Raw genomic sequence first — 24,271 nt, forward strand, 5'->3', positions numbered from 1 at the left:
GATAATTTGAAACCCTAGCAGAGAGAGGAAACTGCATTTCATCACACGTAGACGCATAAGATGAAACCGGTACTTTCCGTATACTGACCTGCTCTTTTCTACTTTTAAAATATTCATTACATAGTAGTGTCAAAATTGGGATTCCATAGCCAAAGCAAGTCCTAGACTATCATGTGCCAGATGTTGAGAGGCTTTTTGAAGTGGTATTGGCAGTCCAGTAAGCAAGTGAATGCAGAGCACAGTTGTTTAAAGCCATCCATACCTAACGTTTTGGTCATATCAAAGCAATTTACTACAGCCAAGATCTGGCACTCTAAAACAACCAGCTTTCTACCCAGTTTGCTTCAGGGTGACAAATCTGGGATTCTTAATGTAATGGATAGTTGATACTGCAGCTTCCTTATGATTATTCTTCCCAAGTGCCAAAGAGTAGCTCAGGAGCTCTTAGATATTAGGGAAGTAGCTCTCAGAAGTAAAGTCCAGCGCAGTAAGACTTTCAGGGGCGTGGGCCCATTCCAAGAAGGTCATACCTTTTATCTCCAGACTTTTGGAGTGGCAGCCGGATGGCCCCACACTAAAACACACAGGCGCTCAGGTGTTACACCCTGCTGGGCCTTCCACCATGACCTCTGTCTTTTCTCAACCTAGCAAAGTTGCCTGAAGATTTTTTTTTGATACAGAACCTCCTAAATTAGTTTGACAGTAAAATAAATTTCAAGACTAATAGTTCATGGAATTGATAAAATATGTTGTATTCCATAAAAAAGAGACAAATCATTATTCATTATTCAACATGCACAATAAAATATCACTTAAATAGTGAAAACAGGAATTGAGCTAAAAATCGAAAGCATGCCACACCTAATAAAATTTACCATCTGATAGAGACGTCTAGCCTCAGATTCCTTACCTTTGAGTTTCCCAGGCATCAGACTGGGTCCATAATATTTTACATGAGCAGTACCCCTGCATGCTGATAGGTGGCTTCTTTTGGTTCTGTGCGGTGTTGTATGCACCAGAAGCATTGTGCGGTTACCTGAATAGGTGCCACCTCGGTGCGTGGGCATCAGTTCTTTTATTTCTGTTTCAGTAAGCATTGATCTGTAGAAGACCTTACCCCTCTATCTGTTTTTGACAGAATTATTTCACTGTTTTATCTAATTCTTTATTCAGTGTGTCGAGGATGTCTTCGAGGAAGACAGGATTCAAGCTATTGGCACCTTTCCACCACACCATGTCGGTTACAGACCCCCCCCTCCCTACCCCTGTTTGGTCTGCTGATGGTGTCTCGAGCACGGCCACAACTCCAAGTGGTGCTCAGACTGCCGGACCATGGCACTTAGACTTTGATGGAAGGGCCCCTGAAGCTGCTAGGGGTCTGGCAGGGGACATTGTGTCACACTACTCGGGGGTCTTGGTCCCATTCCTGATCGAAGGGAGAATCCGCCATCCTCTCCACCACTGACAGTCTGTTACATCAGACAGGAGGATCTTACAGATTATTCAGATAAGCATCTCCCTCACCTTCGAATCCTCCCCTCCCCCTATACCTCAAACAAACGAACGGATGACGGAGGATCATCTTAAGTTGCTCCGTGAGGAAGTCACAGCTCTTTTGGCCAAAGGAGCAATAGAGAGGGTTCCGATATCAGAAGTAGGCAGTTGTTGCTATCCCTGCTACTTTCTGAAACCCAAAAAGAACAAGGGTCTCTGCCCTATCCTGGACCTCTGAACCCTCAATCTCATTCAAGATGCTCGCTTTGGCTCAGGTTTGGTCTGCCCTAGACCAAGGAGACTGGATGGTAGCGTTGGAGTTGCATGCGTATTTCCATATTCCCATCCTGCCTGTTAACAGATGTTACTTTCGGTTCAAGGTCGGCCATGAGCACTTTCAGTTCACCATGCTTCCCTTTGGCCCTACCAGAGCCCCTGGGGTGTTCATTAAGGTGATGGCAGTGGTTCCAGCTCATCTGCGGAGCTCAGGGGTTTCAGTCTTCTCCTATCTCGACGACTGACTGTTAAAGGTAGGCTCGCCCTCCAGACTACAGTGGTTCTCCTGCATTCGCTGGGGTTCACTATAAACGTGCCAAAGTCACACCTGACTCCTTCTCAGACGCTCCCTTTCATTGGAGCTGTTATGGTCACAGTGCAGTTTAGGGCTTACCTCCCGAGCAACAAGTCCAGGATATTCAGGCTATGATACTGATGTTTAATCCTCTATCCTGGATTTCAGTAAGACTGAATCTGAGGCTGCTGGGCCCCATGCCATCCTGCATCCTGCTGGTGACAAATGCCAAATGGCATATGCGGGCTCTTCAGTGGGACCTGAAGTTCCAGTGGGGCGCAGCATCAGGGGAATCTCTGACATGGTCCAGATCTCCGAGGAACTGCAAAAGACCTGCAGTGGTGGCTAACAAACCATGATTGTGGGTCAGAGGCACACTCCTCTCTCTTCCCCAACCACATTGCACAGTAGTGACAGATGTGTTACTTCTGGAATTGGGGAGGCCATCTGGGAGAGGTGGAGATCAGAGGACTCTGGTCTCTGGCGGGATCTGGACTCCACATCAAATTACTGGAGCTGCAAGCGGTCCAGCAAGCATTGAAAGCATTTCTTCCCTCCATCAAAGGGAAGATAGTGCAAGTGTTCACGGATAACACCACTTCCATGTGCTACTGCAACAAGCAGGGCAGGTTGGGGGTCATAGATCCTTTGTCAAGAGGTTCTGTACCTCTGGACGTGGATGGAACAGCAGGGCATAACCCTGGTGATAAAATACCTGGCAGGTTCTCTGAACGCCAGGACAGACAAATTCAGCCGTCAATGCCTAGCAGGTCACAAATGCCAACTCCACCCAGATATGGCACAAGGCCTCTTTCACCAGTGGAAAGAGCCTTGATTAGATCTGTTTACCTCCAAAGAGAATGCGCAATGTCGGCAGTTTTGCACGTTGAAGTTTCCAAGGCGGCTATCCTTTGGAGAGGCTGTTTGTCTGGGGTGGAGCTCAGGCCTCTTGTTCACCTTTCCAGCCATACCACTCCTGCCTAGAGCTCTCAAGAAGATCAACTACAACCAGGCCCAAATAATCCCTTGTGGCTGTGGACTGGACACAGAGAGTGTGGTATCTCAAGCTTCTCAACTTGAGCATCGATTCTCCAGTCAGGCTGCCCTTTCAGGAGGTTATTCTGTCGCAGCAGCAGGGAAGGATTCTCCAACTGAACTTGCCAGCTCTCTTCCGCCTTGCATGGAGATTGAGCGGCGACCGTGGACAGCTTTCGACCTTTCCCCTGAAGTCTGTAATGTTATTCTGGCAGCTAGGCGTACCACTACCAAGACGGTGTACACCTGCCGATAGCAACAATTTGTAAATTATTGTTCAGAAAAGTCTATTGCCCTTCTTTCTGCCTTTCTCTGGTATTCTTCTCTTCATTTTAACCGTTGACCAGCAGGGCTCTGTTCTGGGTTCTAAACGTTACCTTTATGCTCTGTCTCCCTTCCTGGGGCTGCCTGACCAACCTTCTCTCTTTAAGTCCACTATTGTAAATAGATTCCTAAAAGGATTTGTACATATGTTGCCCCCTCTGCCGTTCATTATACATGAGCAGGACCTCCGTTTGGTTCTCACCTACCTAATGTGTGCTTCTTTTGAGCCTCTGCATAATTATCTCCTCTGGCTGTTTGCCATCAGGACAGCCTTTCTAATTGCAACAACATCTGCCTGGAGGGAGAGTGAGTTGCAGGCTTTGTCAGCCAAGCCTCCATTCCGGTCTGTTTTAACAGGCAAATTGATGCTTCGTACTGGGGCCTCTTTCCTTCTGAAAGTGGTGACTCCATATCATGTGGGCCTCTCAGTCAGCCTGCCCATTTTTTACGCTCCTCCACGTTCCTCTAAAGAAGAGGAGCAACTCCACTGTCTGGACTCAAAAAGAGCTTCGCTGTTCTACCTTGATCGCACAAAAGAGTTCTAGGTGGACAGCCAACTCTTTGATGGGCATGTAGGGGCAAAGAAAGGCCGGGTAGTACAGAAGCGAACAATTTCATGCTGGATCGCTCTCTGTAAAAAGACCTGCTACGCTATTGGCTAAAAAGCAGCCTCCTGAAGGGTTGAGAACCCGTGCCACCAGAGGAAAACCTGCGACCATTGCGTTAGCAATTGGAGTCCCAGTGCTGGAAATCTGCCAGGCAGCAACATGGGCATCCCTGCACACGTTTATCAAAGACTACTGCCTGTACAGTCAGGTCCGCAGGGACAGGCATCTTGCCCGCTCGGTCTTGCAGGGCTTTCTAGTTTAGAAAATGTGTACGCAGCCCACTGCTGGGGATGGTATTGTTTGGGTACCTATTCAAAGGTAGGGAATCTACTGCTAGATGTCTATATCAGATGAACTAGTTACTTACCTCCAGTAACAAATTATTTGGCAGAGACAATATCTAGCTGCAGATTCCTTACCGACCCATCCATTCGTCCCCTCTCTGCAGAAGATTTCTAGGGTTAGGAATGCTCCCTTTTAGGGCCCTAGTTGGACACACCAATGTCATTGGGTCCACACTCTTGGCGTGGAAAGTAGCGAAAAGTAATTCACGTCCGCGTGCCGAGGTGGCACCTATAAGAGACCGCATCATCACTTCCGGCACCTACAACAATGCGCGGAACAGAGCAAAGCCACATACTGGCATGCAGGGGTGTACTGCTCACGAAAAATCTTCCGGATCCAGTCTGATGCCTGGGAAATTAAAAAGTAAGGACTATGCAGCTAGATATTTTCTCTACCAGATAATTTTACTGAAAATAAGTAACTTGTTCATTTGCATGATTTCTAGATGCCTACACATTTGAAAATTCTACCTCGTAATATAGAAAGCCATTGCACCATTGGTGGTTTAACAGTCAATTTCCAGCATTGTAATATGAGAGACGATGCAATGCGAATAGCCATGAAAACAAATTGTTGGTCTGCATAGGTGACATTTGGACAATTTTTAGCATAGTCAAATAAAACTGTATATGGATCTGAACATGGCTAGTTTTATAACTGATGTACATAAAAAAAATGTTCCAAAAGTTGAACAATGCTGGACAGTTTAAAAAAAAAAAAAGACAACGCCATTTCCCTAGAAAGTCTCATTCAAATAAAACATTGCAAATACATTTCTGGAAAAATATTAATCAGAAATGAATGAGTATAGTATGGACAGAATCCATCTAGAGGAGAAAGCCATATGCTTTAAATTAGCTGCATTCAGTGATTGATAACCCATTAGGCAGATCTTTTCCCACTGAAGAGATAATCTAAAATGTATAGTTCTTTGGATCTGATCTAAGAACTTGGGCATGACCAACAGTACAGAGTCTGATGAAGAATCTTATACCAGCATCCAACCCCAATAAATTGTTTTGATAAGGGATTTAATTAATAAATGTGTCCTGTCATTTATTTCCGCAGGAAAGCCTTTAAGAAAACTATTAATCTGAGCAAAACTAAGTCACATGAGATGGGTTGACAGGAGGAAATATGAATCTGCTCCTAAGTTATCCAGCCATGATTGAAAACAAAGTTGCCTATTGCCCTAAAGCTAGCTTCTTCACGCCTCTTAATGGGAACTTTAGACATCTGCAACCCTAAGCTGGTGCAGCCATTTTAAGATACAAGAGGATGACATTTTAACGTCTTGAAAAATCTGGTTTATTCTCATCAGTGTATGTCGAGACATCTATCTAGGGCTTTTCTGAAAAAGCTGGCAATTTGATCTCTGCTTGTTATAATGATATTTTTCAAAATATTTTAGCGGGGAATGTCACCTTATTAATTAGCCATACCGATTGGTCTAGGGATGAGGCATGGTAATAAAATCAAAAGTGAGCAAGAACTAAACCCCCATGGTCCTGGTTTAGCTGTAAGCTGGCGAGTTAAATACAATGTTTACCTCTCCGAATCAAGTTTGTGATTGAAGTATTAATTTCCTAAAAAAAGGATTAATTAATATTTATTGGAACATTAGAAAATGAGAATATCATGGGAGAATCATATTCTAGCCAATTAATTATATGGGCAATGCTTGCGAATGAGACAAAAGATTTCTGACATTATTCAACATATCGATCTAGTTTATAGTAAACAAGGCAGGAAAGTGGTAACAAGTATACCTAGAAATCGATTTGGACGAGTATAACAAAACTGGCCTTGAACTTGACCTGGAAGATCCTGCTCAGAAGTGTTAAATAAGATTCTGTTTTTAGAGTGATATATTTTGGAGCCGCCTATCCTGGTAAATGCCATTTGAATATTCACTCGACCTGGAGAGAAATAGAGTATAATTGCATTGTCAAAGAGTTTTAGTTTTGACACCTCTGCTACAGGATGCATGAGTGGAATCTCTTGAGTGTGGGACTGCAGGAGGCTGAATAGAAGTGTAGCAGCTGGGTGCATGTAAGGGTCAGATCTGGATCAAGAGTGGAGATAAGTAAGAGCCTACAGGAAGGTAGTGATTTCTGTGAAGTGTGTTTGTGAGTCCAAGTGTACATGCTCTGTGCGTATGTGTACGCATGTGAGTGTGTTTGTTCGAGATACTCACCTAGCATTGTGTTCCTCCCTGAGAGATGGTGTCTCTTCTTGGAAGCTATCCATATTGGTCTGAGATAGCCAGATGTATGTGTTAATCCCTTTCCCTGGGCCCTGTCTCATGGCAGAACAGGTTTATTTCTGGCTGAATTTAGCCTATTCCTGGCATAATGGTGGCCCGCCATAATAACTGTGCATCCTTGAACTAATCCTAGCATAGCGGCAACCATCAGTAGCATACTGGAATCCTTGGACTAGTTGTGGTCATCCCTGACGTAATGGTGACCACTCGCTGGAGAATGATGGCCATGATTGTCATATTGCTATTTTACTTTCTGTTGTTGCTATTATTTTATTAGTCTTGTGGAGGCATTTCCTACTGATAGGTATTCCTACTATTGCTTTTACTAATCACGCCTACCTACCATGTTTGGGTGGCTAGTACTTGCAACCTTATTGGGTGCGGTCTCTACTATAACCCTGGTTGATATGTTATTAAAATTTAAAACAAACCAACAAGTTAAAGATCTTTAAATCATCAGAAAAAAAGGCATTTACCTATTTAGCAAAGTAGTCTCGGTAAGGCTATGTATTTATACCCCAGTATTTCCATTTCAAGGGTACAATGACGCTTCTACAACCACAACCACCGGTTTATGACCTTTAATTACTATGTTTGTCATTATGATTTGTGACTGTATTGTTTCATGTTTTAATTGTATTCTCTTTTAGGTGAAATCTTTAGCAAGACCAGAGCTGTCCTTGTTTTTGGTGAAGTATGTAACAACATTAATTGTTGGTATCTCGGCTGTCTTCTGGGTGGGAAGTAAGAAGACGTGTTCAGAATGGGCCAACTTCTTCAACAGGACCCGCAAGAGAGAGTAAGGGACTTTTTCTAATATTTGCTATAGATTTTGCATAAGGACAAGCTTCACACTAAATGTAGGAGGCAATGCAACTTCACATCACGATGCTGGCACTTTGTGTGGGTTACACAGTAGATGTCTTCCCTAAACCAGCATTATCTTGGCTTCTTCACTGTTAGTTTACAGATGTATGACTGAACCACACATGCGTTTAACATGCATGCCTTTACAGCATGGGCACTACAATCCATGCATCATTACCACGCATGCCTTTACCACAACAATTTCATTGTATGTGTAAAGGCATGGTTGGTAAAGGCATATGCATGGTAATACCAGCACCACCCAAACTCTCATACCTACCATAAACCCTTGAAACCCCTTACCACCCAAAAACCCATACCCACTCTAAAACCTAAAACAATGCCCTTACCACCCAAAAACTAGTACCCACCCTAAACCCTATATATAATATATATATTTTCATCACCTAGTGGTGGTCGCCACTACGAAGTTATAGTCAGGACCTAGTTTCTGTAGAGAGAGCATTTTTTGTTTTGCTAATAATTTTTGCGCAGTTCGATGAACCTTCATGGAATGTTCCAAGAAAACACAATGCTCACTTCAGCTGCTGTCTGGAAAGCTTTGGGGTGATCTGTCAAGCAAGGGCCAAGAAAAATAGGGGGACTCCAAGGTTTTTTTTCCATGAATGTTTCCGTAGGGATCTTGAACAGCGATAGCTCCCAAACCACTCGACGGAATTACACCAAATTTGGTAGAAGGGTAGCTCTTGGTCCAGAACTGGCTCCCGTTTGTTCCATTCAGTAGTTTTTGAGAAATCAAGGGAAATCCAAATTTGTATAGATAGGGATGCAAAGGATTCACAAACCCTCCTGATCTCGTGTTGGTATCTGATTGGCAACCAAACACTTCAACAGTGAAGTGTTGGCAGCCATTTTGGGACTCTGCTGCAGCTGAGTCCCACAAAAGAAATAATAAAAAAACAAAAGGGGCCAGTGTACAGACATCCTGACCCCTTAGCTCAGGTGCTGGGGTCCCAAAGGGACACAGACACACACCCTTCCTCAGGGCTAAAAAGCATGTTTTTAAACCAAAAAAATTCACAGCCACTCCAGTTTTGTAGTAGAGACGACACCTGATGCCTGGGATGTTCTTGGGACCCCCTTTCTCTTCTCAAGAGGGCTGCTTTTAGGAGGCGCACTGAAAGAGTGCGGGAACATAGGCAAAGTGTTTTCCACACTTGCGATAGCTCAGGCGCTACATATGCTCCAGCGCTATTAGTATTACAGAGGGGGCTTCACACCCCTCAGTTCCCCAGGGATGCACATGCCGGTTAGGCCCCGGGACACTTTCTATAATACGGCCCCTGATGCGTCTCAACAAGATGCGGCCTCATGATGCTTCAGTCCTTTCACACTGTTAATTAAGTTCAGCACAGTGTGTATCGTCATTTCCTGTTCTTTTCCCATGTTAATGGGACTTGTAGTTAAACGTGAAAATTCAAGTGTGGGACGCATAATGTTTGATTACTGGTGAAATTGGAAGTTATCGAAATACGTTGTAATAGTTCATTTGGAACAAAATGCTATTTAATAAACATTGTTACAATCATGTGTAGGCAGTACTGTTGTAATTGATTTTGTTTTTTATGATTAATGTGAACTGTCATTTTCTCCTTAATGCTTTACTGTGCTTCCTGTGAAGCGCGTGCACATGTATTTAAATCTATACATACATTTTTATTTTCAAAAATTGCTAGGGGACCGGAGGGACTCGAGCATTCACCCTCAAGCACAGAACCTTCTTAAGAGATGTAGAAAGTATTTATGTTCCACCATTTTACAAGTTCACCATACACCATTGTGAGTTCTGTATTGTGTGAAAAACAACCGAGTTATAGGTATTCTGCCCTAACTTGATATATAATAATGTATTTGGAGCCAAGATAAATGTTCTCATTAAGTAGCTCTTAATATGTTAAGATAACGTCCTAATTTAAGACCTCATAATTCAAACATCGGGATCACCATGGTGGATTTGGTGGCAGATGTTCAGTGAATTGAAGCCATTCACAGAGAGCACTGTAAGTGCCTTTATCAGTGACGATTCTTTCTGTTTAAAGCCACAAGTGGTCCCCTTAGAGTGCAGAACCCCCATTAATTGTGAAATTATGTATGAGTATATAATAGCTTTTTAAAAAGTTAGTTTAAACCCCATGGTTAAAGTTTCTCATGATTTTACCTTGTAGCCCCGTCAGCGAAAGCCGAAGAGTTCTGCAGGAATCTTGCGAGTTTTTTCTCAAGCACAATTCAACAGTTCGTCATAAGAAAAAGCACTATAAAGCCAGCTCACACAAACTGAAGGTCATCTCGAAGTCCATGGGCACCAGCACCGGAGCCAAGGCGAACCACGGCACATCTGCCATGGCTATCGCCAATCACGACTATTTGGGGCAGGAGACCACCATGGAGGTGAAGGACATCTCTGAATTAGGAGACTTGAAGCAACCAGATCTTGTGGCCGGATCCCAGAAAGGAATAGAGGGCAGTGAAGTGCAACTCCCTTTGCAAGGCCCAAGTGGCTCTGAGGCACCCATTGAGCAGCATGAAAAGGATAATGGAGCAGGGAATACCGGCAAAGTAGGCAGTGTTTGTGGGAGCGCACAGACCGAGGAAAGGTAAGGCACACTTGTGAGATTCTACTTGTTCTACTTTTTGTCTAAAGTTCAGGAAAATGTAAACAAAAATATAAGACCATCAATTGACAGGGCTCAGTATTTTATTATAAGTCAACTTACTTTCCTATACACCCACAGATGCACATATAATGTCCCTTCTTTGCAATCATTTATACTTCTTTAGTTGGATGAAACGCAGTGTCTCATCCGAAGTGCAGGAGGAGATACATCTACATGAAAGCCACTTCTCTCTCTGTTTGTTGTAATATCCTTGTGAACAGAATACAAAACATTAGGCTTACCAAAGCACAGTGATTGTGTTAGACGGGCGTGTCCCTGCCCAACTATCTCTAGTCACCTAGTGACACAGCAGTTCCAAATTAGCTTTGTGAATGGCCTTACTTTGATGTTGTGCACCAGATCTGCTGTGTTGCATTTTTATATCATTGGATGTAATGGTGGCTAACACTGTTCAGATCAGTGACATCCATTTCTGTAAATGCTTGTATGAGTTAACATCTCAGGATCGGAACCTCAACCCCATCAAGCTTATTTATCACTTTATAGTTTGTTTATTTTGGTAGTTTGAGAACTTTTCGCCTCATATTAAAATTGTTCCATTTTGTATTTGTTTAGGGATACTGAGAAGACAAATATGGCTGAGGTTGATGCACCTCCTTTGAAGGCCCACCTTTCTAACCAACCAACGTTTTCACAACCCAGCAGCAGGAAAAGCTCTGTGCATCTCCCACTGCATTCTGCCCCCGGCTCCAGTAAAGACCTGGATTTGGGAAACAATGCTTCGGAGGCCTGAGTCGACCTTCAACAGCTTCACTTGGACAACCCTGTTTAGAAAACTACCATGGGTGGCATCACATTAAATGCAGAGTATCCCTGCTGCGTCTTTAGGTGCCATTAGAATAATCATGTATTGTAGTACAGACTCTCTTCAGGGGCAAACAATGGTGTGCAGAAGTTGCATGATCTGTTTATCTTTCAAGCTCACAAATTTGGGTTTCGCCCCATGTGCCATGGTCGAAATGCAGCAACAGAGATGGTAAAACGACAGAAAGAGCAATAGTAAAATATTTGCGGCTGGAGTAGAACTGGCACATAACCTAGTGTGTTGCCAGATAGATGGCACTCACAAGCTGACAACAGAAGTGTACTGCCCTTGGTTAAACAGAAATGTTTATTTTGTGGCCACCTTGGTCTTAAGACCAAACAATAGCATTTTTTTTCTTGTTTGGTCGGGCTTGACAGTACAGCTTTCTGTTGACCTGTTGCCTTTTTCACTACTTTTCCTAATATATAAATATATATATATGTATATATATATATATTGGATGGGTTTCAGATTAGTATGGCCCTCTCACCTCATGCTATTTTGTGTTTGTATTATCATTATGCCGTCTTAGGAAGTAGTTCCATTGCCATGCATGAGGCATTATTTTATTTGTTAAAAGTAAACTAAAGTCATGAAACAGTCAGACACATTTAGTCCAGTATAGACCATTTATTCTGAAGGTAAAGCTTTTTTTTTTTTTTTTTTTATGTTTTTTTTTTTAATGTTTTTCGCTGCAGCAAGCTTCTCTATGCATTATCATGGCTGCCGACTTGGCTTTTCTTTAATATGCAACCCACAACCGTGCAGAAATGGCATTTGCTTGTGTTAGCACATTAAAACCAGACCTATTGGCTTTGTTGTGGGGGTTCATCTGCAGTATGGCTGTCACCCTTTCTTTTGATATTCTCCTGGACCCTTTCTCAATCAAGTGTCCTAAGTATTTCACCTCTTTCTGACAGTACTGCAACTTCTTTGGAGACACTTTATGTCCGTTCTTTCCCAAATTATTCAATAAGGCAATTGTGTCATACCTACAGTCCTCTTTTGTTCTGGACGCAATCAGCAAATCATCAATGTACTGTACTAGAGTTGAACTGAAAGGCAGTTCTAATGACTCCAAGTCCTTCTTCAATATCTGATTGAAGATGGAAGGTGATTCAGAAAACCTTGAGGAATTCTGCACCAACTGTACACCTTGTCCAGGAATTTGAAACCGAAGAGAAATTGGCTGTTCTCATGAAGAGGCACCGAAAAGAATGCTTGAGACAGGTCTACAACTGTGAACCACTCTGCATCACACGGAACCTGAAACATGATCACTGCTGGGTTCGGCACTATACGGCAACATTTTACCATAATCTCGTTTATTTTCCTCAAGTCCTGCACAATTCGAACCTTCCCACAAGGCTTTTTCAAACCCATTATTGGTATTGAGCACGGGCTGCTCAATACCTCCTTCAGAACTCCTTGCTTTACAAAGTCTGCAATTATCTGCGACACCTGGATAAGGACATCCTGTGCCATGTGGTACTGCGGCACCTGTGAAACACCACATTTGGCTTTACTTGTACTTTAACTGGTTCAACTCCTTTTATCAGTCCTACTTCCTTTCCGGTTAGGTCCCACACTTTCTCTGTCACTGTTCCCTGTAACTCAGCTGGTAAGTCCGTCACTGTAAGCATCTGGAATAAGGTTATCAACGGGTAATCCTCATTCACGGCTTCCGTCTCTAACTCTGAGAATTGACCATCATCCCCTTCATCATCACTGTTTGTCTGTATCTCAATTCCATCATTAGAACAGGTAATTGAACATTTCGTTTTGCACATGAAGTCTCTTCCCAGTAGGGACACAGGACTTGAATCGCAGACTACAAACTTATGCAGTCCCTGGAAGTTTCTAATCTCAACTTGAACTGGATCGGTAATCGGGTTTGTCAAATACTGATTCGCTACTCCTACCACTCTTATGGTACGCCCTGAAAGTGGCAGTTTCGGAACCTCTGCACTTCTGACTGTAGAGCGTGTAGCTCCAGTGTCAACCAAGAATGAAACCTTGTGACCCATCACTTTTCCCTCTACATAGGGTCCCCTCTGATCTACTTCTAGGGACGCTGCAAGCCTGCACTCCTCACTGTCTGAGCTATCATCTGACCATTCATCATTCATTCCATCTTCACCACGCAATGGGAATTGCTGTACTGTATTATTTTGGCTCACTACTTGACCTGTGACCTGCTGAGGAAGCATCACCTGTTGCTGTCCCATTGGAGCTAATGGTAATTGCATTTGCTGTCTAGGTACCATGGGAACCTGCTGTTGTACTTGCTGCATTTGTGCTGGTTGAACACGCGGCATTTGCATTTGCTGCATGGGCTGTAGCCCCTGCATCCGAACCATGTTATTTTGGAAGTTCTGATTTTGACCTCTTAATTTTGGACCTCTCACATTCTGAAATGTACCGACATCAGTGCTTTGTTGAACGACACCATCATGCACCGCATTCGGGCATTCCCACTTCCAATGCCCCACGCCCCCGCACGTGTGACATGGTGACATCTTTTTCATTCCTTGTACATCATTTTGAACCACAACCGTATTCAAGTCTGGACCGCGATTCACAAAACTTCGACCTCAGCCTCTCGGTTGTGCCTGAAACACGCCATTCCCTTGCGGTTGCTGTTGTATCATCTGCTGAATCCCATTCCCTTGCATACCTGCCTGCGCTGCCTTAATCTGCATCACCATCACTTTCTCCTTCAACTTTCTTTGCATCAGCTCCATCTCATCACTGCAGTATTTTGCATATTGCAACACCTCGTCAATCGGCTTCACTTGCCAACAGATCAAATGATTCTTAATCATCTGGCTAACCTCTGGTCTCAGCCCTTCAACGAATCTAAACACAAGATGGTTCATATCTTTCGGCTCAATATTTTTAGTGCCACTGTAATGCTTGAACGCTTTACAAAATCTCTCATAGTAAGCATGGATTGACTCTTTAACCTCCTGTGAGGTCCGATCGATTTTCTGCCAATCGGTCACTTTCGGCGACACCTTTTGCTTCAAAAACTCAATCACTTTATGATAGTACTTCATCACTTCCTCAGATGGTGCTCCAGTCACCTTATCCCTTGCCGGTTCCTGTTTCGGCCAGTCTACACCTCTCTTGCATTCAAGCCATAAGTCAGGTGGAACAATGATCTCAAACAAGGTATTTAGGTCTTCCCAGAGACATTTCGCGAGCTTCACAAACCTATCCGTCTGCTGATACCACTCTATCGGTTTCTCCCTCAATCTGGGATAATCATTTGTAAATGACAAAATATCTCCCCTAGTCCATGGCACATGGACTAGAACTCTTCCAGCTGTTTCTCTCATTGGTAATATCTTTACTGTTCCGGTATCTGGTGGGGCTTCAGTCGAACTTGACCCTGGACTGTCAACTTTCTCCTTATCTCTTTTCTTTTACCATCTGCCTTCCCACTTTTCTAAGGCTCCCCAGATCTGTGCGCTTTGCAATATTTATTTAAGATGCGCTTTTATTCCGGCTGATCTCATATGATCAAAATCTGAGTCGAAATCTAGTCGGTAACTTCTTTTCAAATGCTTAGTATTCTCAATGTCGATATTGTATTTGTCTGCCAAGTTCGCTAACCTCTGATGCACCTTGCCCACTTCTTTAGTAATCTTGGGGCACAGATACCTTAACTCTGCTTCTGTGTACGATTCTAATATGTTTACCCCTATTGTCCCTTCCACTAGTTCAGCAGCTTCCACACCCAGCCTTACAAAGTTCAGGTACTCCTCTTTCTCTGACCTTTCTGTTTTTTCCGCAGTTACTGCAGTCTTTTGAGAAGCATAGGTCTTTTCTAACCACTCATTCAATTGTTGCACAGAGAAACCTTCAACAAAATGTTTCCTGACTGCATCAACGGTGACTGTGATGTCTCTGCACTCTTTGTCTGTGGGGCTAACACACTTAACCCTGCTTGTCTCATTGCCTCTAGAGGGGCTCCAATCAGACTGAGGTCTAACAAAGATCTGAGTCCTGCTGCTTGTTCTCTTGGTAAAATGGGCTGGGGAGTTCCTGTGAACCCTCCTCTTGTTATTTCTGGGGTCCTCACTCCCTGATCGCATGTGCCAGACTTATCTTGCGCATACAGTGGTACTGGTGGACCAACTGTAACTGGTAATGATATGGCAGCTAGTGTCTTACCTGGTCCCAATCCTCGCTGAGCAGGAACTCCCAAAGCTTGACTCACTGTAGCTGGTGCAGGTACTAATGGAGATCCTGCTACTGGGCTATAACTCGGAACCAGCTGTTGCTGGGGCAGCAATTGCGGAGTTGGCTCAAGCTGCACTAACCTCGATTTTTGTGTATCAGACGGCACTATCAGACTCGTAGTCGTCTCTATTACTGGGACGTCTGGATAGATTCTCTGTGTCTGCGGTGGAGGTTGCAACTGAATCTGCATGTCTGGCGCAGTGGGTACACTGGCACTACTTTGTGTCAAAACCGTATCACTAGTCTGCACTGTATCTGTAACTCCCTTATCCTGCGTCTGGTTCCCAGGACCTGCACTAGTGCTCGGGACATTGTCGTCTACTGCATAAGGTGACGGGCGATCATGCAATAACTGATTAAGGAAGTCATCATCGTCTGAGTCATCTTCTTCTATCCAAGATCTCTTAGTCTCTTTAGGCTTATTAGAGTCCTTGTCTGTCTTAAAGGTGGCTTTCTTCCCCTGCGTCTCATCTCCCTGTGCTATAGCTGGGAACAATTTGAGTCCGTCAACTATTCCCCGTCTCCACATTTTGCTCTCATTGTCCCATCTAGCCTCAGCTAAAGTCTTTTCTGCCTTCCTCATTCTTCTCTCAAACCTTTGCTGTCTTTGTTTAATAGCCATCAAATCCCAGACTGCTAATGCCTCATACTGGGCTGGCCTCGGAGGTGGCTTTTGTACACTTAACATCACCTCAAATTCTCCAAAATTCTCGTATTGAACGTTCCTTGTTCCGGAAACGCTAAACATCCCTCTTTCTCTGTTAATTTGCACCACTGTTTCATCCATAAGCAAGGCGCAACACCCTTTTCCTCCATTACTATACAAGTTGGAGTACCCTCAGGCGGTGTAGGCTCCCCCTCACTTGCCATAATGTATGCGTCTCCTTTCAGAGCGCTCCTAAAAGCTTTGATAAAATTCATTTTTGCGTCTTCTTCTTTTGTCTGTATTTAATCAGAAAGTGACTTTAATTCCCAGGACACTCTTCACCCACCTTTCTCAACCTATTGCCTCTCACGGACGGCAGCCAATCCGTGCGTGACCCCTCTCGGCAACTGACCTATCCCAGCGTGGTACCACTGACGTCACACTCACACACTGTAGCTGACAAAGTCTTGCGGCTTGTCCTCCTCTCACTGGATTCACACCAAACTAATGCAAAATTATTGCGAGCACCTTTAACAACAACGACTCAAATTTGCCGGTTTACTACAGGAAGGGTAACACATTCGCTTCAGAACTTTACAGAGATTTCACTTGAAGCCTCAGCCGCTACTCTTTCCTTCTCAGTTCCCGCATACGCAAGCAGAATTCGACCCGCAAATCCTACTCTCGACTTGTCAATGGTTTGTCCTAGTGCACTTTAGAACTTGCCAAATCTCCATCAAAGGTTTCATACACACAATTTGACTCAAACTTGACTTGTCAACCACGCCCGATTGACCTATTAAACCGCACAAATTACAACATAAACCCGAGTGTCTCCTACACTTGTCAATATACTCCGGAGTCTTAGACCACGACGGGTCCGTACATTAACAACCAACCACGTGGATAATTTTTAGCACAAAGCGCCACACTCATATGAAGTACGGCGACTTCCCTACTCCCATACTGTGGAGTACGCCCACTCCTACTAAAACAACATTACCTGGCCTAAAGACACACAAACTTCACAAATTACCTACAAAATGCATAAGCTGAGCAAGTGCAAATTCTACACCATATATATTAAACGCAGAGAACATTCCCAACTCACTTAGGCAGGCTCTGAGATCCCAGGAAAGTCATGGTGAATTTAGAAACGCATCATACCTCCAGTTTGCCTTATCTCAGAAAAACAATCTAAACAGTAATTTTCCGTCCTAGGGCCCCAAAGGGCCAAACCGTCGCTCTGCTACCAGAACTGATAACGCATCCCTTTATGATAATTTATTACACATCAGGACTCGTTTTAGGCCAATGAATCTTTTGACCAGTTCAGAGACACCTTAGGACGAGATAGCTAATCAATATATCAATCAATACATCAATAATGTCATCAATATTTCTTAGCACAATGCATTTCACTTTAGTCAAAGACATTAATCAACTCAAGACGCTACCGTGACCTTACAGTCATGAATAACCACACCAGTTTAGTAAAATCTTATAATGTTTATTCCCTGTTAGTTACAATTCTAAAAGCATGTGTATTAAACTCAAAACCAAAACACTCAATAACAGTGTCATAATTTGGCAACTCGAATAAGACTTAAACAACGCGAGGAACGCAATTATTAGAACATAACACAGCGTCAACATAAGTCAACTTTAGCAGAGTGTCATCAACGCGTCAGTTCAACAAAGCATAGATTCAGTCGTTTGTCTATTTGCGTCAGTTTAGTGGACCCCTGTCCTAACCTCTGATTAGCATTAGCATGTTGGGCTTCATGCAAAACAATTTAGAACACCAATTTGGAAAACATCTAACTGGTCTCTGTCAAAAGTAAGCAGTTGGTACCTAGAAAGGAAAAGCAAACAGACAAATCACAATTTCACTGTCATAGTTACCCTCCAAGGTTTAGGTCAGCACTCAGGTTCAGTCTTTGTCTTCAGGACATCAGTCAAATCGCCATCAGTCAGAATTCAGCTCTGGGGAAAAGGGGGCACTTACCTCATAAGGAGGTAAAGTGTAAAATGGGCAATCTAAGAAAAAGGATGGTTTAAGTAAAACCAAAGTAAGTCACAAAACAGAGTGACAAAGCTTCTGGATAAAATCAATAGCATTCTCTAACCCACCTAAATGGCTCCCCGTGTCATGGGTTTTTATCCCTTTTTTGTTGTACATTCCCCTAAAATTTCATTGGTCCATGGTTATACCCCACTATCTTTACCCAGTTAGAAAACAGATTATGTCATTAATCTTTCACCCCATATTAGTTTACAGACATTTTATTGGTCCATATGATTGACGTCTTCAGAGGTAGCACATCCGGTATGATTTCATCCTTCTGTAATTCTTTGCACATCTTTTGGTCAGTAGCTCCATTGTCTTCACCGGTTTGAACAACCTTGTACATTACATTATTCTACACTGTTGCATTTTGACTAACATTTTCTATAAGCAATGTGAATTTCATGAGAACGGATCTACTATGGTTACATTCAACTTCTAGTTTGAAGAAAAACAAGAGGTCATGTCCTTTTGCGAGTCAGCACACTGCACGTTAGGAAAAATACATTTAATATGAGAGCCAGGCAGCTAAGCTTCAGCTCATGCTAACTTAAGGCCTACAAGGTTTATTAGCACAATTTCAATAACATAATCATTAATAATTAGTATAAAACTTATTCAATTATAATAATTCATAAACATTAGTCATTTTATTAGTCCACGTATATATTGGCGGCCACTCCCAGTGGTCACGTTTCAAGTGCAGGTTTAAGCAAAAATTCATTACTACAGTTTCTATGTGGCATTATCACACATTAATTCATAAACATTTCATGTTAATATAGATTATATAAGCTACGCTCTCTCACAAGGAAGGAACTTTCTTCCCACAGAGATTGAGGAGCACAAGAACACAAATAATGGTTCATCCAGCAAAGTAGGAAGAGAGCAGGCAGATTGCAGCAAAGGTGATGCCAAAATTCAACAGAACTAACTGTCCAGCGTATCATGGTTGGTGTAGAAATTGGCAGTGGTGAGGAAGAAGGACATGCTGTTTGTGAACAGTTCCAATGAAATGCATACATGGAAGCTTAAGTACAAGTATTATTGGTGGTAGTGTAATAAGTGAGTTAGTTAAAGAATGTAGAAGAGTAGGGAATAAGAAAGCAGATGCAGCCCTCTTGCAGTTTGCTTCCTACACTTGTACATTTTGCTAAGTATTTAATCAATAGATTTTTTTACTTGTATATTTGTTCTTTAAATTAGAGTGTAATAGATAATTAGGCAACTTTTGCCAACTGATGTTGTAAAATACTGCAAAGTAGTCACGTGGAAATCAGAGGAATTGAAAGGCCTTTAGGATGTGCCTGCAGGAATTCTTCACAAATGTTAGTAGCATTTGTTATTTTTAGCCACATAATGGGCAGTGCTTTTCTAATAAATGCTTCCAGATATGAGGAGAGTTGACTAGGTCACACTATTCCATGTTCCTTTGCCATGCAGATGAGGCCAATGATCAGTATTAGTGGACAAGATGTCCAGACATGCGTCTTGGATTTGTTTCGTTTTTGTTTTGACAGGTGTGACTGCTGTTTATTTCACTTGAGTTTGGCTCTGATCATGGAGACATATCTTTATGGTGCTCGTGGTGATGGGAATGTGTACAGGGATATTGAGGTAAGCAAATCCAGCTTTCCAGATGTTGGTGGTGGGGTTGAACATTGCATATCCAGAGACCAAGGCAAACAAAGTGGTTGGTGTCAATGAATGGTGTGGCTGTATGTGAGATGTTCGCATCACTTGATGCAATATTGTTGCAGAAAAGTGACAAAAAGTTCTTAGAGATTTGAATTGGGTGAGTGAGAGAACATTTTGCACAGTTGGAGGGGACTCCTTCCTTTAAACACAAAATAAAACTGAGGTGGAACTTTATGCTGCTGTGATGACAGAGTAATGGCTGCACCTTGGGAATAGGCAAGAAACTGATTGCAGGGCTAGTTACCTGGTTAGACTAGATGTTCCAGGCGATAGACTGTCTTTGAGGTTGGTATTGAGGCAGTGTTTGTTGATATTAGGACTCATTGGTAGAAGGCACAGTTAAAGTAATCGTGAACATCATCAGCTCATATTTAATATTTGCCTTGAGTGCTGAAGAATTATGAAACAGACATAACTAAAATGATAGAAAATTAAGACAACATGGCTTTTCCTATGCATCCCTTTTGACTGCTCTGAGGAAAGGAGTTTGACAACTTTCCAGCTTTTTAGTCAGCTTCTGCTATGTTTTTGGTTGCCACTTTGATGAGGAGGTTATTTTCAACTGTAATACAGACTACTGAGTAGACAAGAAGACGCTTTGTCACTGATTTAAAATAGGTTGTCTCTTCTGCATGATGTGGCTTTGAGTCTGATTCAGGAGCAAGAATGATGCCTGTAAATTTTCAGACTTGTTGAAAATGTGGACAGAAATATATATATAATACCTTTTGAGAGTTTTGGTCTTGGGGGAAAGTTTTAGAAGGGTTGTAGTTGAATAAGTTTCTTAGATAGCTTCTAGGCCTTCCCGGGTGTGTGTAATGTTGTTTTACTAGGGTAGCAGAGTGCATATTTTAGAGTGTTGAAGCCATGCATTTGTTCAACAAATAGTTGATGAGGAACGTGCCAGTGGTGCAAGATTCAAGGGTGGTTTGAGCTATGTTAGTCTACCTGGTCCAGTTACATTGATTTGACCTCAACACTTGGTGGCAGGGTGAACTATGGAGCCGATCGTGACCTTGACAATGAGTCATTTGATTATTTTGTTTGTAAGTAACTGCAGGCCCTTCATTTCAAAGCTATCAAATTCCAATTGCAAAGAAGCCGACTTCTTGTCCCACAGCTCCTTGTAGGTGATGGTGGTGGCTCTAGAGTTTTCAGCGAGAGTTAATAGACTTTTCTACATATTTACTTTTTGATACCTTGCTTGTGGTGACTTCGTCCCAGCTTTGCAACCCTTGATGTGAACATGGAATGAACAGCAGCCTTTATTTTCGTAACTTCCTTGATTTGTCAGCACTTTTGTTTCAAAGTCAAAAGATTGGGGTGCACAGCTTACAATCTTATCTGAGCTTTTTTTTTAGCCTTAAACTTATTCCAAAGTACTGTGACATTAGAAACATATTTTATTATGGAGCATTTTAAATACCATTAAAAAAATACAGGTAAGTGATGGTGCTGTCTGTGATTACCAGTTGTCTAATGTAAAAGTTGTGAGCGACTAAGATTAAAGGAAAATTATCTTTGCACTAATCGTGATTCATGAATGTACTGACAAGAACATTATTCCGTTAATATGGTCACATACATATCCAGTTTTGATCTAAATGTGTGGTGGGTGATTGTTAAACAATTCGTCTTAATGCCAGTGCCTAATTTTAGGAAATATCTCAGTGGCTAATGACTATCTTGAATTAGTCAGAGAATGTGACTCCCCCAACATGGAAGAGTCCAGCTCCTCAAGATTACCAGGGCAGTCCTTGTCTCTAGTTCTTGACTGTCTCTGGCTGGTTTGAGACACTGGCAGCACCCGCCTGTTCCTTTCGAGTCGCTCTGTGGCATTTAGTAGGTCAGTGCTTTGCCAGGATCTCACCACAGCTGTGTTTCTTCAGTTTCAGAGACTCCAATTCACGTTTTCTGTTTTCATCCTTCATTGTTCTAGTCTGCTTTTGTTCACATGCAATGTTGTCCTAGAGCGTTTTTCTCTCATTTTTAGGGTCGAGCCTGCGTCGCTAGCGCATGCGTTTCGCTAAGCGAGACGCTTTAGGAAAAAAAAAAGGGCTCGGAGCCCTGCCAACATCACGTCAGTGTCTTTTATTGGCTCGTGGGCTTGCCTGTTAGAATCTGCTTGATTTCATTAGTTGAAGGCATGCATGCGTCATGCCTTTTCAGGTGGATAGCCCTTCTCGAGCTCATCGACCAAGTATAGAAAACATGCGAGGCTCGCTGTTTTCCGTCCGGCTCGTGGACTACTTTTTCTCTATTTTCCCAGCGCGATCTCGCTTGGCAGAAGTCCAGCGTTTTACATAATATCAACCCTGTTACACAGTTCATTGCACTTTTTCCGGTTACGTACATAATTGCACTTTTGCCGATAGGTTTCATTAACAGTGAAAAGTCCGGTTAGGAGTTTACAGCACTATCAGCTCTAACACGAGGAAACGCGAGACCTGTTGCATTGCAAATGCTTGTTAATATTTATATTCAGTCTCGGGCCCTCTTCATTAGGTTATTTAGATGCAAGTGTTTTTTTTTTTTGCTGATGGCATCCAAACAATACTGCACCTTTATTAGAGACCCATTGCCACTGCGCCCCCATTTGGAGATTGATTGCTGACCGACCCGCTATCATTGGATGAACTGCAGATCTTTGTATAAATAGTGATAAAAGTATTCTATCCACCCAGTGGGGAAAGAGCTGCGCTTGCACATCATGCATGTGGCAGGAGACATTAGGTATTCATTCCTCAACGGTGATTTAGTTAAAAGTCTGAGATTTACACTGGTCATAGGGAAATGAACACTGCTCTGCTATCTCTTCCTGCTAAGTAATGAAACATTTCCCTGCCCTTCCTTCAGTCCTACATGTGCTTCCAGCCAGTGGTCTTATCTCTAGATTTGGTAACGGAAGTGCTTTTTTTTAATCTGGTCCTCTTCGTAACATAAACTTCACGGAAAGCATCCTTTCCTTTTGTGGTTGGTAGGCAACCTTCAGTTACTAGTTCATATGGACACGCCACTACCTTGCACAGTACTGTATATTGCCTGTTGCTGCTAGTCTCGCACAGGGCCTCCTTTCTTGTGTGATGTATACCTAACCTCCATGCTCATTCACTCCACTCAAAGTTTAGGCTCCCCAGGGTGCCCCCCCCCCCCCCCAAATTGAAATGTACCCAAATGGGACGGCCGTGCATTTTCTGTGTCTGCCTGTACCCAAAGATACACCCCTTTGCTTTATAATTGTGAGCTATCCAGTTATCTTCCCTTCGAGAGAGCACTTAATTTGTTTAGTTGAATCTCTTCTTTTTAGTTTTCACACCATTGCTATGTGGTCCTAGTTTCATGAAGATTGAATGTGCACACACTCTTTCTAAATTCTAAATCACACAAAATATGTTGTATACCCGTGGCATGGCTACAATTGTGCCCTGCAGGACATTAATGCTCGGAATGTCATGGCCTTAGTGTATTTAATTAGGTCTGTTAGGACATACTGGCCTGAAACCTTTCTAAATTGCCCATTTTTATGGATGTGGTTTGCTTAAATTGAATGCCAAACTGATTTTTAACAACATTTTAAAATTATATAATTTCTGTCTAAAACAGCGACATTAAGTTTATTTCTGGCTGTGCTGTTTGGTGAGACATCTTGGATCTCCACGACTAGAGAAATAGTTGTAGAATAGAAGCTGAATGTTTAAACTGTATGAATGTTTCATATTTTATATATGTATGATGAATGTTATGCTGTAATATTTTGGTAGTCTACACTGAAGTTGAAAAAAGGGAACACTGGAGTCTTTCGTGGCTATTCTTCTATTGCTGAAAATAAATATTTTTATAGCATTTATATCCTTAATAATGTATGTAATTGAAATTTTGTTTTTGAAATGTTATTACACAGATACTGACTGACATTTTGTAGAACGAAATTATTTGTAATAAAGATTTCAATTTGAAAAGCAGTTTCGGTTACAATTTACTTGGAGTTTGAGTAGGTGCCTTATATAAACCTTTTATAATATTGTTTTAATATGTTAATTCTTTTCTATAGAATAAAGCGGGCACAGTAGCAAGGCTAGATTCTGTGAACAGTTCCCTGGCCCTGCGAGGACTTGAGGCCAGGGAGGGTATTCATTGGTGAGCAAACATCTTTTACCCTGATTCTGCAACATTACGTTTTTTATGAATAAATAAAAATGGACAGTGTTGCTGAAATGAACTGTCTTTACATTTCGATTCTTGAATGCTTCTAAGACCAAGAACTACCATCATAATTGTTATGCCAGCAGCATGGTTGACAAGTATTTCTTGGCAACTAAAGTATTGAAGATCCAGATGATGGGCTCGTGGATGCAGGTCAATCAATTGGAAGCATGTTGAGAGTCCCAGGCCCTTTGTGCTGTTTCTGAGGCATAAAGGCAGAGAAAATTCTGGATCAGGTAATTCTCTACTTGCCTGCTTTCACCTGGAATACTAGAGACTCTGATGTATTTGAGGATTCTGTTGGCAAACATATAGTTTTTAGGTCAAAGCCTACCAGACAGGACAGCGGTCTAGTTTGCTAAAAGCATCTTGGGGACATTCAGAAAGCTTCCCTGGG

At 42.4% G+C, this 24,271-nt stretch overlaps 1 protein-coding gene across 2 annotated transcripts in view; it reads left to right on the forward strand.

The window, feature by feature from the left end:
- Positions 1 to 23,491, forward strand: part of FZD6 (frizzled class receptor 6) — a 213,724-nt gene extending 190,233 nt beyond the window's left edge. For both annotated transcript variants that reach the window (XM_069220593.1, XM_069220594.1), the window contains exons 5-7: positions 7,294 to 7,442; positions 9,697 to 10,125; positions 10,762 to 23,491. In XM_069220593.1, the coding sequence (XP_069076694.1) occupies positions 7,294 to 7,442; positions 9,697 to 10,125; positions 10,762 to 10,939 (756 nt within the window). In that variant the 3' untranslated portion in view covers positions 10,940 to 23,491. The remainder of the gene's footprint in view (positions 1 to 7,293; positions 7,443 to 9,696; positions 10,126 to 10,761) is intronic.
- The last annotated feature ends 780 nt before the right edge of the window (positions 23,492 to 24,271 follow it).

The sequence above is a fragment of the Pleurodeles waltl genome, chromosome 2_2 (genome assembly GCF_031143425.1).
Source record: "Pleurodeles waltl isolate 20211129_DDA chromosome 2_2, aPleWal1.hap1.20221129, whole genome shotgun sequence".
NCBI lineage: Eukaryota > Metazoa > Chordata > Amphibia > Caudata > Salamandridae > Pleurodeles > Pleurodeles waltl.